Source organism: Pyrus communis, chromosome 3 (genome assembly GCF_963583255.1).
Source record: "Pyrus communis chromosome 3, drPyrComm1.1, whole genome shotgun sequence".
Taxonomy (NCBI): domain Eukaryota; kingdom Viridiplantae; phylum Streptophyta; class Magnoliopsida; order Rosales; family Rosaceae; genus Pyrus; species Pyrus communis.
The window spans coordinates 17,072,171-17,087,731 of record NC_084805.1 but is presented as its reverse complement, the minus strand read 5'-3'; the positions used below and the strand labels follow the sequence as shown (position 1 = coordinate 17,087,731).

At 38.3% G+C, this 15,561-nt stretch overlaps 2 protein-coding genes and 1 pseudogene across 2 annotated transcripts; all 3 read right to left on the bottom strand.

Annotated features, from left to right (window-relative positions):
* Window positions 1–3,506: 3,506 nt before the first annotated feature.
* On the bottom strand, window positions 3,507–5,186 carry LOC137727419 (UPF0481 protein At3g47200-like; annotated as a pseudogene).
* A 761-nt stretch (window positions 5,187–5,947) lies between these two features.
* Window positions 5,948–9,221, bottom strand: LOC137729386 (protein FAR1-RELATED SEQUENCE 9). Its single transcript, XM_068468332.1, has 3 exons — window positions 9,099–9,221; window positions 6,837–8,344; window positions 5,948–6,336 (listed from the first exon to the last, which is right to left on the bottom strand). Exons 2-3 carry the CDS (start codon window positions 8,325–8,327, stop codon window positions 6,169–6,171), a joined length of 1,659 nt encoding a protein of 552 aa, XP_068324433.1. The 5' UTR covers window positions 8,328–8,344; window positions 9,099–9,221; the 3' UTR covers window positions 5,948–6,168.
* Window positions 9,222–12,349: 3,128 nt separating this feature from the next.
* On the bottom strand, window positions 12,350–15,561 carry LOC137729082 (protein FAR1-RELATED SEQUENCE 5). The gene is made up of 3 exons (XM_068467906.1): window positions 15,234–15,561; window positions 12,757–15,049; window positions 12,350–12,543 (listed from the first exon to the last, which is right to left on the bottom strand). Exons 2-3 carry the CDS (start codon window positions 14,968–14,970, stop codon window positions 12,364–12,366), a joined length of 2,394 nt encoding a protein of 797 aa, XP_068324007.1. The 5' UTR covers window positions 14,971–15,049; window positions 15,234–15,561; the 3' UTR covers window positions 12,350–12,363.

The window sequence follows — 15,561 nt, the reverse complement described above, 5'->3', positions numbered from 1 at the left end:
TGGCCAGTGGGCCGCCAATGCTATTTTTAGGCTATGTCGAATGTCTTGGATTTAGTTTTGATATTTAAATGATGTAGGTTGATCGTTGGAACCTAAATTCTCTACGATATGTTAATAGGTATTTATATGAATCGACGATCCAACCGTTGGATCGTCACCGAACTTCGTTATATTGTAGTACATAATATTTGAAGAATATAGGAACTTACAGATTGGGAATCTGAGGTACAGATCTTTCCAAATTGGAGTTGTAAATTCATAAAATAAAACGTTAATCGCTAATCAGTTTTGGGAATTGGCGAGGATCCAACCGTTGGATCGTAATAAAATTTTAATATGTTATTCTAGAAGCATAATGTGGATCTTTGGAAGTTACAGATTGGAAATCTAATATACGGATCTTCCGAATCGAGTTATACAGAGTTGTAGACCCTACCGTCGATCTTTGATCGACAATTGACTTTTGGTCAATGGGTCTCAAATTATTCTTGAAGGTCCTTGAGGATATGTTTTATATAAATTATGTATTCTATTGGTAAAAACTTTGAGACGTGATTTGATAATTGGTCACAGGCGATGATAGATCGTGATGTCTCGATGTGCGTGCAAGATAATCATAGCGTGGACTCCAGGTCAGTGGGCCTTTTTTTTTTCTTTTATAGGCATATAATTGATAGTTCCACAAGCACTTTTATAGTGATCTATACTTGTTACCTACAATTAATCATTTCGAACTACGAATGGCTTGATCCTTGTTTAAGGTACGTAGGCAGTCTAACGAGACGTTAGATGCAACCATATAATAAATGAGATTAAATAATTGAGACAATAGCCTTGTTTAGTGAATTGAGTAATGTGAGGGATACTGGTGGGAAGTGTGAGATTTAGCTTTATGATTTGGTGATTAATGTTGATCATAAATCAATGCGTGAATAATCAAGAAATTGAAGTAAGGAAAGGTAAGTAATGATAGTTAATGTAATTAGGGTCTAATTGGGCTTAGCACTGATGATTACTCTCAAAAGTAAATAGTTTGGGAGCAAGGTGTTATTGATTGTACATGTTACGCCGTATTATATATTTTGGGAATATCATGAAATGTTTGGGTTTATGGATATTACCTGAACCTAACTATTGTGAATGCTTTGAAGTGCTATATGACGCCGCGGACGCCCAGGTAAGCATCAGGTGAGTACATGTTGATGTTAGTGATGGTAGTGAGTATGATTGTGTTGAGATATATTATAGCTCATAAACCTGCACCCCGGTGTTAGTGCTTCCGCCCGTGGCCAAGGCACAGTCCTTCACGTGATGTTCACCTCCCGCACCTTACGCTCACTTTGGATTCAAGGTAGGTGCACAGTCTTGTCGTACAGACCACTTTAGGTGATTCTGACTCGTAGGTGACCCGCGATTATTCGCACAATCTTCACGTGATCGTAGCACTTGAGCATATTTATTTACACCCAGTCTTGTTGTACAAACCACTTTGGTTGGTTCCGACTCATGTGCAGGTATACTTATTGAGCTATTGGTTAGCATGATTGTTGAGATATGGATAAGTCGTACAGGTCATTATAGGTGACTCCGACTTATATGCTAGCCATAATTGATGAGATATGGATAAGTCGTACATGTCACTATACATGACTCCGACTTACATGCTAGCCATGATTGATGAGATATGGATAAGTCGTACAAGTCACAAGAGATGACTCCGACTTATGTGCTAGCCATGATTGATGAGATATAGATAAGTCGTACAGGTCACTATAGGTGACTCCGACTTATATGCTAGCCATGATTGATGTGATATGGATAAGTTGTACATATCATATTAGATAACTCTGATTGATATATCATTTTGTATTGATTAAGTTCATTTGGCCTACTTATTAATGCATGGTGGAGCTGATGGCAAACTGTGGTTTTGGTCATTTCTGAGTATGGTTTGGATATATGTATATATGTTGTATTGTCTTATGAAAAACGATACGGGTTTTACATTGATGGGCATTACTTTTAGAGAGGTAATAACTTTGGAAAGCATGGTTTTATTGCTCACTCACACTCTCTGTTTGGTGCCCTTCAGGTTTTAGCTGCTAAGTTTGTATGTAACAAGGATCTGTGGCGAATCTTAGTATTGATGGATACTTCTGAGGCTATGATTCTTACCCACACTCCTGTACCTTACTTATGCTCTGACATCGTGTGTGAAATGGGTTCGCTCCTGCTCACAACGCACTCTGGTATTTAAAATTTTTAGGTTCAAATTATTCACATTTTTCTACACTCTATCACATTTTATGGTTTCGTCACCTTTCAGGTGTCAGCCAGCACAGCTCGATTCAGGGGTCCAAGTGGACTTTCTGGTTCGGGGTGTGTCAAAATTTATGTTATATGTTAATGTGGCACATAAATTGGTCCCACAAAATTTACGAGCTTTATCACAAATGGTCGCTGAGTCCTTAAAATATATGCTGCAATCAATATTATCTCTCCATCACAATTTTGTCAAAAACTTTGTTATGTGGTAATAATTAATTAAAAAGGTTGTCATAACACCTTTTTGCACAATGGGATTATCTCAAGACGGAACTCACCATTCTCTGTGTCACTAAGATCCCCAGCGTAGTGCCCAACATGCTCTCTAAGATTAAGGTTGTGTAGATGTCGATAGCCAAATATTAACAGTGAAGTCACATAAGTTGTTGTCAATCCAAGCCATCACAAGGTGGTCTCGATTCTGGTCCGGTTTAGTGGAGGGTGGATGGGTGCCTTGAGATTTTTATTTTTTATTTTTTTTACAGAGAAAAGATGGTTAATGCTACCATAGATAGAGGTAGAGGGGTAGGGGTTGAGATCAGAGGTGATTGCAAGACTTGGTTTCTAGGTAGACAACTTTTTTAATTAATTATTAAATGATTAAACCTATTTCTAATTTATTTTTAATTTAATTAGACTTATGAGACTCATTCATGTGTCACATCAGCACATAATATAATTTTAGGAAAAGTAATGAAAAATGTTTGAAAACTTTGAGTTTTAACCAAAAGGATAAAAATGTATTGTAAGTGAATAGTACCATGAGTAACTTTTTAGAGTACAAATGTTTTTAACGTTAAAAGCGAACAGTATCAGGAGTGTTTCATTAAGACACCCTATAATTTTTGACAAAATTGTGGCAGAAGGACCACATTGATTTGAGACATCTATTTCGAGGACTATATTGAATGATTTTCAATTTCAAGGACCATCTTGATATTGTGGGTCAATTTCAAGGATCATCTTGATGGTGTGGGTCAATTTCATGAACCATTTGTGGTAATACGACTTATGGAGCCTATTTATGTGTCACATCCAAATAACAGAATTATGACATAATGACTATATTTCTTTGCGACATTATTTTTAGGAATTACATTGATTGATTTTCAATTCCATTGACCATGTTTAAATAGAAACACACACACACACATATATATAAACAACATGCAGTTAAATACACTCCAGATTCATATATGAAAGCTAAATACTACACACCAGCCAAACATATGAGAAATTAGTAGAAGGCAAATCAACAAAGAAATCAAATGATGCAAAACCAAATGAATTTTAGGGAAATGAAATCCCATAGAGCACTTGAGAGATGATCGGCGCGCCCTAAACCTAGTGCCCTCCGCTACGCTCCTGTGGACCCTTAATTTCAAAAATGGATAAAACGGTCTGGATTACTGTGAGTAATAAGGCAATCAAAACAGCTGAGGCAGACATAAAAGACCAAGGGGTTTTAAAATACTTCAACATAAAACCTGCCCATTGCACGTTCCAAACATTATTGCAGTGCTCGTTCATATCCTTGAATACCTGCTGTAAGTAACTCCCAATGACGCAGAAACCAACATCTTTGCTCATATTGTTGAAGAAATTGAGTGAGCTCCTCGTCGAATCCAAGATAATTCTCGATGATGTTCTTCTCAGAGAGGAAGGTTGCATCCTCAGGCCTGCGGATGAGGCAGTTCATGAATGCAGCATAAGTGGTTATGTGCTTGTCGCAATCCTTATAACATTGTTCGAATGCAACGAAATTCAGGAGTACATGGATACTGTAATCGTCTACTATTACGTGTGGAATTTCTAGCACTCCATTGCAGAATTTGATATGCCTTGCTTTTCTTGAACTTAATTCCCGCTTGATGAAGCTTTTTCACTGTTCCGATCAATTCAACTGACTGAGAAGGATTTTCTCGAGGAAGATCAGGAATACCGGCGGTAAAAGTCACGTGAAATAAATCGAGTAGATGTACTCCGCCTACGTTGAAAAATTGCTCCAAGACTTCGTCCGATTTTTGTTCGACTACGTAGTTAAGGAATTTTAAAGCAGCCTTGCTAAGGGACGAACACTGATTAGTATCCTCTCTTGAAGGTTTAGACATATCAAATAACTGTCGAAGAACGAAAAAAGGAATTTGGTTTTCTAGCCGAAGAAAGTCTAGCCTGAGTTGAGGCAATATCCATTCCGAGCTAAAGATGGTGTCATCCAAATTTTCTGCAAAATCTTCAAATCTGGAGAAGACTTCGATAATGAAGAGACCATCTAGTACCATCATCTCAACGAGCTCGCTTTTGCTCAAGTAGTTGAGGGTCTCAGAATAGCACCCTCGTATCTTTTCCTCCCCCAAAGCTACAACCTGCAAGTAATCAGTGAGTTTGGGGCCAGTTGATGGTGTTCGATCAAGTAAGTCGCAAAGATATCTCCATTTGTGTTGCTGCATCATCTCCAGATGTTGGCGACCGCGGTGATATGGGCCGATGGAGATAGTGCTTCCTGTTGACTTCGACCAACAGTTGAGGTACTTTGAAGATGCAGCAGGATTCCCTACCAGCTGATGGGCGGAGTAGCCAATCTGTTTTCTCAACTGACTTAAGACGTTCCTCCATTGACGACATCAGCTGAGTTATATTAACATCGTCTGGCAATTCAATTGGAATGACCACGTCCGGATCATCTCTTCCTCCATTGTCTTCTGATGGGAAACTTGATGTTGAAGATGAGGTCATTGTAGGCTCACAAATTTTTGGATTTATTATTCTCTCGTCTCTTTGATAAATAAAGGATTTCAAAGATTGTAAAAGCAGCAGCATGGATGGATTTATGGGGAAGCTTCCTTATATTTTAATAAAGACAAAGCAAAAAACGATGAACAGATGAGATGGTTTTGTGCCTCTGCCCTCTGTCACAGGTGATATACCACTGTGATTTCCAAATTTAGGGGTACTGTGACATCTTTGTACAGTTGAAGCTGCTAAGTGTTGGATCGCATCTGTTTTTTTTATAGAGGATAGTTACTTGTAACAGAAAAAAGTCGTGAATCGGGAAAGTTGTAAGGAATGGATATGTGATCAGTTGATCTTCTTAATGAGTCGAATTCTTGATTTTCAGGTATTAAGTTATGGATTGCAATACAGGACTCACATAATTTTTTTTTTTTTTTAATTCAAAAATATTTTAGTAAACAAGAAAAAAGTCATGAACCGAAACAATCTAATACTCGTTCCAGGTCAGTAAACATGACATAATTTCAAATAAATTCCTATCAGACTTGAAGATAAACGAAGAAGCATTCGTCTGAAGGGTTGCCTCTTCCCAGCTAAAGGCAGCACTGCACGGAAATTCTTCTTGTTTTAACTTTCACTTTTTTTTTTTCTTTTTTTCTTTTTTCTTTTTTCTTTTTTTTTGTCAAGCGGTGGATTTTGTTAGATTAGATGTTAGATTAGTCATTAACAGAATTTGAACTCATACGGTCATACAATGGCGCATCATCTTTTCACCACTATGGTAAAGAGCCACATTATTTGATTCCATATTCTCTTTTTTCTTTTTTTCTTTTTCTTTGTTTGTTAAACCCTGCACGATTATGGAAGATTCAAGAGGGATTTCCTATTTTATTGGGGGAATTAATTGAAAAATAACAGTGTTCGAACTGCATGCATGACAAGCCAAGTGGTTATGAAACGGGTTATTAATTATTCAAAATCACAATAAAGCATGAATTTGTCGCAAACAAGTAATAAACTGTAACAAATGGCTAAAGACGGCGAAGACCTAATGGTACAGCTTCCTAGTATTGACATTAGAGGACGTTAAACCCGTGGCTAAGATAGCATTCACTCCTTCAGACTTAGCCTTGCACTTTGAACCTTCACCGAAAGCTTCGACTTCTGCTCTTCCATATCTCGTAGAACAGCAAGCAGATTTGCACGATAAACTTCACAGCGTTTGTTGGTGTTCTCCAACTCAGCAGACAATTCGCAGATTTTCTTTTCCTTCTCATCCTGATGAAAATAATGAGTATGGATGAAAAGAATAAGTAAACAGAAATAACGGCGTGGTATTTCACAATCGTACTGAAAACACAACCGCAAATTATGTCATGCACGGATTCTAAATATTATTCAAATCTGGGCCTCTCTGGCTACAGTCGTGAAATTGACTTTATGAATTACTGTGTTTGTAAGTTTGTAAACATGGAACACCTAAAGATGCATTATTTCTTGGTTTGCACAGTTCAATAGCTACATGCGCCTAAGCTACTGAAGAAGCAAATAATTCAGAGAATATATCCACAATTTCTGGATTCATGAGAGAAGACATTGCACTTCTCAATAATTCGATTCCATGTTCAGAAACTTCCCAAATGACCCCAGTGTGTGTGAGAGGAAAGGAAGATATTCTCGTCAATAAGAATTATAACCAGAACAACACCACCACCAACAACAACGATAAATATCAATATTAAATAGAACAGATCAGGTTGTGAGGTAGGACAACTCACCGTGGATTGATACCCTGCCATTTCATTCGCTTCAGTCGCAGGAATTTCTTGGCTACCTCCATTGGCAAGGGAACTACCCTGTGTAGCTCCAGAACCTTTATTCTTGGTAGCAGCAACTTTCTTAGCAGCTTCCTGTAGAGCATTCATTGCTACATTGTATATGTGGATAGACCTTGCTCCCTCTTCTACATATTTGATTGCTTCCTGACGTAGATTGTTATACCTAACTGTTACAGACTCTCGAGAATTGCTTGGCGATTCAGAAGCACGTTCATCCAGCATAGCTCCACCAGCTCCACTCTTGGCATTTCTTGTCCATCGTTTCAATACATATTGAGGAGGAAGTGTGAGAACATTCTTTGCTCTAAAAACTGCCAGTATGTGCCTACAGATTATCCCTGAATATTCAAACATTTGACAACTACAACTAGCTTTCATCTCAAGGGAATTGTAACTAACGGCATGAGCTTTGTGGTCTTCTCCAAATTTGGCCACTCGATAGGTGGCAACAGTTCCTGAGTCATCAATTTTGGTTGCAGGATTTGCCATGGTCTCAACCAACTCCTCCTGGAACTTCTTGAATATTCTCCTTGTATAGAGGTTTGCAGCTTGTTTTTCCATAGGAGACGGTGTCTTCAGAACTGGCATAGTATTAGTAGTGTCATAATCTGCTTTTAATTCCATTTCATGCCAACTAACTAAAGCTTTCTCGTACTGCTTAATCAAAACCTGCATGGTAGTGGATGCATTCACATACCCATCAAAAAACAAGGCTAACCTTTCACTTCCCTCACTTACAGCAAACTCTCCAAAAAAGGTGTCCTTCATGTAAACCGGGACCCACTGTTGCCTAGCATTGTACATGGATTGAAGCCACTCATTATCCATGATGTAGTATCTTCCGAGCAATGACTGCCATCGTGACTCAAACTCATCAATTGTCTCACTCTCATTGACACACTTCTTAAACTCGGTTTCGAAAGTAGGATGAGAATGATACAGCTGATCCAACTTCTCTTGTGTTTGTTTAAATATGGCCCACTTACAGAAGCGATGGCGGGTTTCAGGAAGAATTTGCGCAACTGCAACTTGCATGTGCCTATCTGGATCAGTAGTGATAGAGACAGGGAGGCGTCCAGCCATTGCATGAAGCCAAGTTTGAAATAGCCATACGAAGGAGGACTCAGACTCATTGAGAATTAACGCACAGCCAAACAACACCGGCTGGCCATGATGATTAAATCCGGAGAATGAGGCAAACGGTACCCTGTAGCGGTTTATCCTATACGAAGTGTCAAATATAACAGCATCTCCAAAATATGTATAGTTCATCCTGGCTGTTGCGTCCACCCAAAATATATTACCACTAGAGTGATCACTATCACTCTGAACTGCATAAAAGAAAGCAGGATTGTCTGCCTGCATTCTTTTTAGATAGTCCAGAACATGCTGACCCCCACCCCCGAGGGTCCTCTGTCTGACGCCACTCATGTAGCTTCTCAATTTAACTGTACCCCATGAGGGAAGAAAAACAGTCAGAAATGGTTCCACCAAGGGCCATTGTTAAACATGGAAGGTAACTCACACAAGCCAAGGTTCAAAACCTCAAACTAAAACTAAAGCATGGTATCTACCAACATCAGTGCATTTTCGCTAAAATTAAATGCTAAGCATCGTATATGCGATCATCATGACCAGGCTCAACCCGACTTTGTGAAAGTGTTCCATCCCTAATAAATTCTTACATGAAAGTCTTTAGCTATATTTACTAGAATAATGCCATGATTCCGCTATTACTTATATTGCGTGTAGAAAGGCCTTACTAGCCTGAAAATTATTCGCAACGTTAACACATTGTTATAAGAAGGGAATTGTTCAATCAGAAAAACTTCAACATACTCTAAACAGTCCAAAACTTTGAAATTGTCTTCAACCAACACCATTAACATTGCAGTTTGCTAAAACAGGAAAAGTAAAATATTTACCAGTTAACACCAACCCACAAACTACTTCACAGAGAGAGAGAGAGAAGAAACTGTAAATTTGGTGAAAATAGGCAATTGGGTAGTAAAAAAGAAAGATGCTTTAGCATTTAGGAAGCTGAAAGCCTGCAAATAATTGGGTGCCCACACCCACACTTATCAATTTAAACATGAATTTGAATTTTGAATCAGTTGGCCTCAAAAAAAAAATTGAAGAGAAATCCGGAAGACGATGAACAAATTGAAGCAAAATTATATGTACTGGGGAATTGAGACTCACCCAAAACTGCAATCGAGCTCTGCTGCACGGAATAGTGGGTCTTCGTAAAATCAAAGGCAAGTCCCGATCGCCGTCGTCCTCTGGCGATTGTGTTTCTTGAGAGTTGAGCGTGATAGAGAGGCCCGCCTACTCGCTGCTTAAAGCTCCATTTTTAGTGCATAGTGATCTCTTGGAATTTTATTTTGGGAAATTTTATTTGAACCGCCTCTTTCTACATTTAATTTAAATTTTAAATGTTAATTATCTTTTTTATTATAGTATATAATTACCATCAAATACAATATAAAATTAATAATAAAACTTATATTTATCAATAAACCCACACCTTATAATTAAACTTATCATCACATTTTGTTTATTCTACGTTCATTTCGGCTAAAACCCTAATAATTCTTATAGAGAAAAACAAGCTTATTTTTTTTTATCGATAGATGGTGATTCTGAAGCTTTGAATACACAACCTTTGAAGCATCTTCTTCTGCGCAAGAAAATCTATTATTCCTACATGCAAATAAAATCACTGATACATGAATATCAAGAAAACAAGAAATTGAAAAGTGTTAGGTATATGGAATATTCATAAACAAGTAGAAACTTCACCAAATTATTTAATTTTGGATTTTATTTTCTAAATGGGTGTAAAGATAAATTTACATTTTTAATTGGGTTTGGGAGGGTAATTTAGGTAATAACTTTTGGTTTAAAGAGATATTAATTTTTTAATTAAAAATAATAAGGGTTTAAAGAATAAGTTGGGTATAGAAAGAGGTTACATGGATTCAAATAAAATTTTCCTTTTATTTTTCATGAAATTTTTTTTATTGGAATTTTTTTTTTAATTAAAGAGAGGAGTATCTAATACAGTCATTTCCAGTACAATCAAATAAAAATTAACTTCGATCAATAACGGGTAAACACCTCTTCCAAATATAATGTCCAAGCATGAATAGCCAACATTAATAATTACATCACTTAGTATTACAATATAATATTATTATTTTTATTAGTAAATAAATTATAAGTCCGACTATCTTTATATATATATTAAAGACTTTCACCCATTTTCTCAATATAAACCTCATTTAGCCTCCATGAGTAACCATTAGTAGTTAGTTATGTGTTAATTGTGGTGGTGGTGGTGGTGGTGATGGAGTATTCATGAGTATCCATTGGAGAAAGGATCCTTGCCGGATCCTCTTTATGAGGATCTCGGGAATCCTCCAATCACATCTGTTCATCGTACATCGTGTGACAATTTTTTGTCAGATACTGTTTATATTCAATTTTAAATAAAAAATTTACAATAATTTCTGATCGCACAATATATAATGAACGAATGTAATTTGAAGATTTACATAATTTTCACGAAGAGGATTCGGCAATAATCTATCCATTGCCCCATCTTGGGGCTGAACTCGCCCACGCTGCACGACCTAAACTGTACCACCATGGGTGGAGCCATAGGTGGGCTCGGGTGACACTCGACCACGATCTTGCAAGGTAAAATAAGGTAATTTGTATTAAAACCGGGAAGGTTATGTCGAATTCCCAATAGAAATTTGTGTTCTTATTTTATTTTTATTTTTTTAAGAATTAACCTGTAATATTTTGTCTCTCGAGTCATCATGCATAAAATAACTTCATCACCTTTTAGATGTGTACCATCTCGAGGTTGGGATGCGTCACTGGGTAATACAAAATACTAGAGGTCCTTACTTTTGTGTTTGTGGTCATGCAAACACGTAGGTCGGATGACTACATAGGATCTACAAGTTTCTTCTTCTCGAAGAAGGGAAAAACTCCAGCTGTGGTGTCAACGTGACAACTTTTTAGTAACTTACCCCACTTGCCCGACCAAATAACACCTTTACCAAAAGTTCTCTCATCGAACATTGTTCGAACCCCCTCGAGGCTCCTCCAACGATGCTCAAACTCGGTTGGAGTAGCTAAAACTCTTCAACACTTGTTGTTTTTAGAGAGGGGAAAATCATCATCCTCGTATTTTGATTTCTTGAAAGCATCTCAACTCCAGCACGGTCGATTCTTTTCATTTCTTCAATTTGTTCTTTCAGTTGATTGAACTCTACTCGAGAAATTCAGATCCTACAAGCGTATACAAAACACAAGAATACTGATTATCACATTGCAAAATAAAACTCCCTCCGAAAAAGGCTCAGAAGAACATAACATTCCATCCTCACTTTCCCAGCCACCCGAACTCAAGCTTTCAGTTTCGGTGTCATACTGCACCGTATTGCTCTCAATGCGAAAGCAAGGTGATAACTGACAATCGGCACAATACCAAATGATCAGCAAACTCCAAATGAGCTTAACGAGCGAAACTGTATGCACATGTAAATCACTACCGAAGCAAAACGGGACAACAAAAGCCTAAAGATCGATCCAAGCACGAATAGTAAACAAACTGTTTGTACATATATACTCCAATGAAAATGCATTAACCTTTCTAACAGAAACTACAGTCAATGGATTCTGTTCAGCCAATTTGCAAGGATGAGTAGAAGATGACTTGTCAATTCAAGGATGAATTTCCCTACAAGCTTATATGAAAACTTAAAATTGAAGGTGTTATTCGACGGGCATAGAAAATTACATCTGATTATTACCTTCAACTGCAACCAACAGACAAATGAGAGTACACACACACACACACACACACAATGAGAAAAAAGCTACCAAAGCATTTCCATACCCTGATGAACCTTTCAGCTCTGATATCTGTCTTCTTGTGCAACCATTCACACAACGATTTTTCCTCCTACAAAGTTACCGTTGCTGACTTGGAGATCACAAGAATCACACCCCATAAAATGTCAGAAACAATATATATCGGTTTAAAATAACATAACTATTAACTGATAATGAAAAGAAAACAAGTCTAATGAATCAGCCAATATAAGATTTACATGTGAGGTATCAAGCCTGTCACGAGTCAAATCCACAGCCAAGATCCATAATCTACAACATGGACCCTGCCAATTTTCCACATAAGTGGAGCTTATTTTCCAATTGATCTTATGTCAGACGCAAGGACAACTACCTGCATAGAGTTCGAATCCTACAACTATAAATTTAAACATATGCATCTACAAAATTTGCGGAAACATAGCACAACTTTCACAGACTTCCAATTTCTACAGCATCCATAAGTGAAGGAACAGCCTTATCCAAAAAACATTGTGAAAGTACACTGACTAAAAAACAATCAAAATAAAAGATAAGTACATGAGACTATATTGCACCTTTATAGGATTAGGCCGTCTTTCATGCCAATTTTAATGTTTTGTACTTTAATTGACAACTGTAACTTATGATCTTCTATATCTTTCAAAACTGAACGCAGGTTAGCCCGGTAAACTTCACATTTCCGCTTTGCACACTCCAGCTCGTTCGTAAGTTCTCGGATTTTTTTGTCCATGTCATCCTGCACAATAACATCCATTAGAACAAAGTTACAGCAGGCTTGAACAGATCACATATGCAAACAGTCCAAATAGCATTCCATTAGTCAAACTATGAGGCAAACATCAGCAAAGAAAGACTCTGTCAACACAGAACACTCCATCAAAGGTAAAAATATAAGGCTAAGGCCTTAATAAAAGTAATCAAATAAAGAAAATCGGGAAATGGCTCTGACCTCAGACAAATGTTGTCCAGAGCTTCCTTCATGATCCCCACTAGCACAATGTGCTGCCCGACTTGCTCCACCAGCCAAACTCCCCCTGACATGCCCATTGAGCATGGCTTTCCCCTCATTCTTTATGGCATGAACTACTTTTTTTGCAGCTTCTTTCAAAGCTTCCACTGCAATGTCATAAGTTTCTGAAGACCTTGCTCCATCTACAAATTTAAAAGCCTCATGACGTAGGGTATTGTACCGCACAGTATGAGATTCTAGATAATTGGTATATACATCACTAGAACGTTCTTCTAACATGACGCTGCTCTTGGCATTTCTAGTCCATCGTTTCAATATGTAATGGGATGGGAGCGTCAGCACATTGGTCACTCTAAAGACTGCCAATACATGTCTGCAAAGAAGACCTGAAAACTCAAACATCTGGCAACTACAAGTTGCCATCATCTCCAAAACATTAAGCTTAACATAATATGCTTTATGGTCTTCCCCAAACTTTGCTACTTGATATGTGATGATCTCCCCATCATCATCACCCTTAGATGCCGTGAAAGTTAGCGTTCCAACTAGCTCCTCTTGAAACCTCATAAATATCTTTTTTGTGTAAAGCTCGGATGCTTGCTTTTCCATTGGAGATGGGGTTTTCAAAACTGGGGCAGTGTTCATAGTTTCAAAGTCTGCTTTCACTTCCTTCTCATTTCGACTCTCTAGAGCTTTCTCATAAAGCTTAAAGAATTGGCTCAAATTTGTTGAAGCATTCACATATCCATCAAAATATGAGTTCATACTGTCACTTCTTTGGGTAATGGACATTTCTGCAAAAAAAGTGTCCCGCAGATAAACAGGGACCCACTGCCTGCGAGCGGAGTATACCATTTGAATCCATTCATGATCTCTGAGACTGTATTTATCAACAAGAGACAACCAGTAAGACTCAAATTCTTCTATGGACTCAGTCAAATTAACACACTTGTGAAAGTCTGCTTCAAAAGTTGGATGTTTAAGAAACACATGGGATAGCTTCTCCTGGCATTTCTTAAAGACGTGCCATTTGCAGAAACGGTGCCGGGTCTGTGGGAAAACCTGCTTGATGGCTGACTGTATCACGGGATCATGATCAGTGGTAATTGACACTGGGGGGCGGCCTGACATTGCCATAAGCCATGTTTTGAACAGCCAAACGAATGATGCTTCAGATTCATTTATCAGAAAGGCACAACCAAACAAAACAGGCTGTCCATGATGGTTCACCCCTGTGAAAGGTGCAAAGGGCAAGCGGTACCTGTTAGACCTGTAGGTAGTGTCAAAAGTAACAGTATCACCGAAGTAACTATAGTTGATCCTTGCCTTTGGATCAGCCCAAATGACATTTCCCATGGACTTATCGCCATCGCCCTGCACGGCATAGAAAAAGTTCTGGTTATCAGCTTGCATTTGTCTCAAGTAATCCAAAAGCATCTGAATGTCCCCATCTAAGCTCTTCTGGCGATTATTCCTCATGTAATTCCTACAGTCCACCTCTGTAAATCCGACTTTGCTTATCCCACCATATTCCTTAATCAGCGCTGACATAATCCTCCTGGGGCCCATTCCAGCAGCCTGCAAGGTATCAATCAAAGTCTTAGCAGGACCGGATATTTGCCTGTGAGAACGAAGACAATGCACCTGATCAGGCGGAACCAACTCATGATTATGCTCCTTAACAAAACCAGACACCACCCATCTTCCCGAATCTTGCATCTTCACAGAAAAGGATGCTTTGCACCCTACCCTAGTGACAGTCCGAGGGCGCTTAATCTCCCTATCCTTGGTGCGCTTCTCATTCAAATTCCGGAAACCCTCTTTAGCACAAACAAACTGCCTCTGTATGATTGCTCCATCGCGCCTAGAACGACGTGAGGAGCTGACACGAGTACTGAACCCAACACGCCGTGCATACGAATTGTAAAAGGCCTTGGCAGCCTCTTCAGACTCAAATTCCATGCCATCATATGGCTCAAGGTCCAAGAGATCCCCCTCAGGCAAGTAAATTTCACCACTCCCTCCACCACCGAAAACAATACCACTGCCACTACCAGTGGCACTTCCCATAAGAGGACTATCAACCATTTCCTCATCATCAACAGGATGCTCAATGTCTACAAAATCATCGTCCCCATCTCGGCCTCCCCCTCCTCCCAACCCAATATCAAATTCAATCACCTCGTTATCCATGTCAAAGTTTCAAACTGTTTCAGATCAATTCCAATAGAATGATCTCAAGTCCCCAACCTCACACTGACAGTGCTGTATTCTGTGCAATTATAAAATGGGTATTATGTACGCAAATATATTTACGCATAAATAGAATCACTGATACATAAATAGGTTCAAATAAGTCTCAGTTCCTCTACAATTTTAGCGGGAAAAAAATGAAATTTCAAAGTAAATTCTAACAAATATGCAAAAATCTATGGAAAAAAAAAAAAAAAACTGACCCTGAAAGAGTGAGACTTTCACATAGTCGTGTACTGCTGAGAAAGTGAGCTCTGGTGGATCTTCAGAAATATTCAACCTTTAGCTCTAGCCAATGGAGTGAGAGACAAAAATGGCAAGTTTTAATTAGGGTTTTCAGAATGGCAGAGAAACCCTAGAATCCGGTTCAAATTTGAGTGGAATTGGTGATTGGGTTTAGGGTTTTGGATTCAAATTGATTGAATTGAAGGAAAATTTTGGGAAAAAATGATTAAAATTTTGGGAGAGATAGTGAAGGCGAAAGAGGGACGGGAGCTTGAGATGGGTGGGTAGGCTGTTCGTATACTATTC

Coding starts and splice junctions, on each gene's coding strand:
- LOC137729386 (XM_068468332.1), bottom strand. CDS start 8,327: ATGAGTGGCGTCAGACAGAGGACCCTCGGGGGTGGGGGTCAGCATGTT. Junction 6,337..6,836: donor TGGCAGGGTATCAATCCACG/GTGAGTTGTCCT, acceptor TATTTTCATCAG/GATGAGAAGGAAAAGAAAAT.
- LOC137729082 (XM_068467906.1), bottom strand. CDS start 14,970: ATGGATAACGAGGTGATTGAATTTGATATTGGGTTGGGAGGAGGGGGA. Junction 12,544..12,756: donor CTGGACAACATTTGTCTGAG/GTCAGAGCCATT, acceptor GTTATTGTGCAG/GATGACATGGACAAAAAAAT.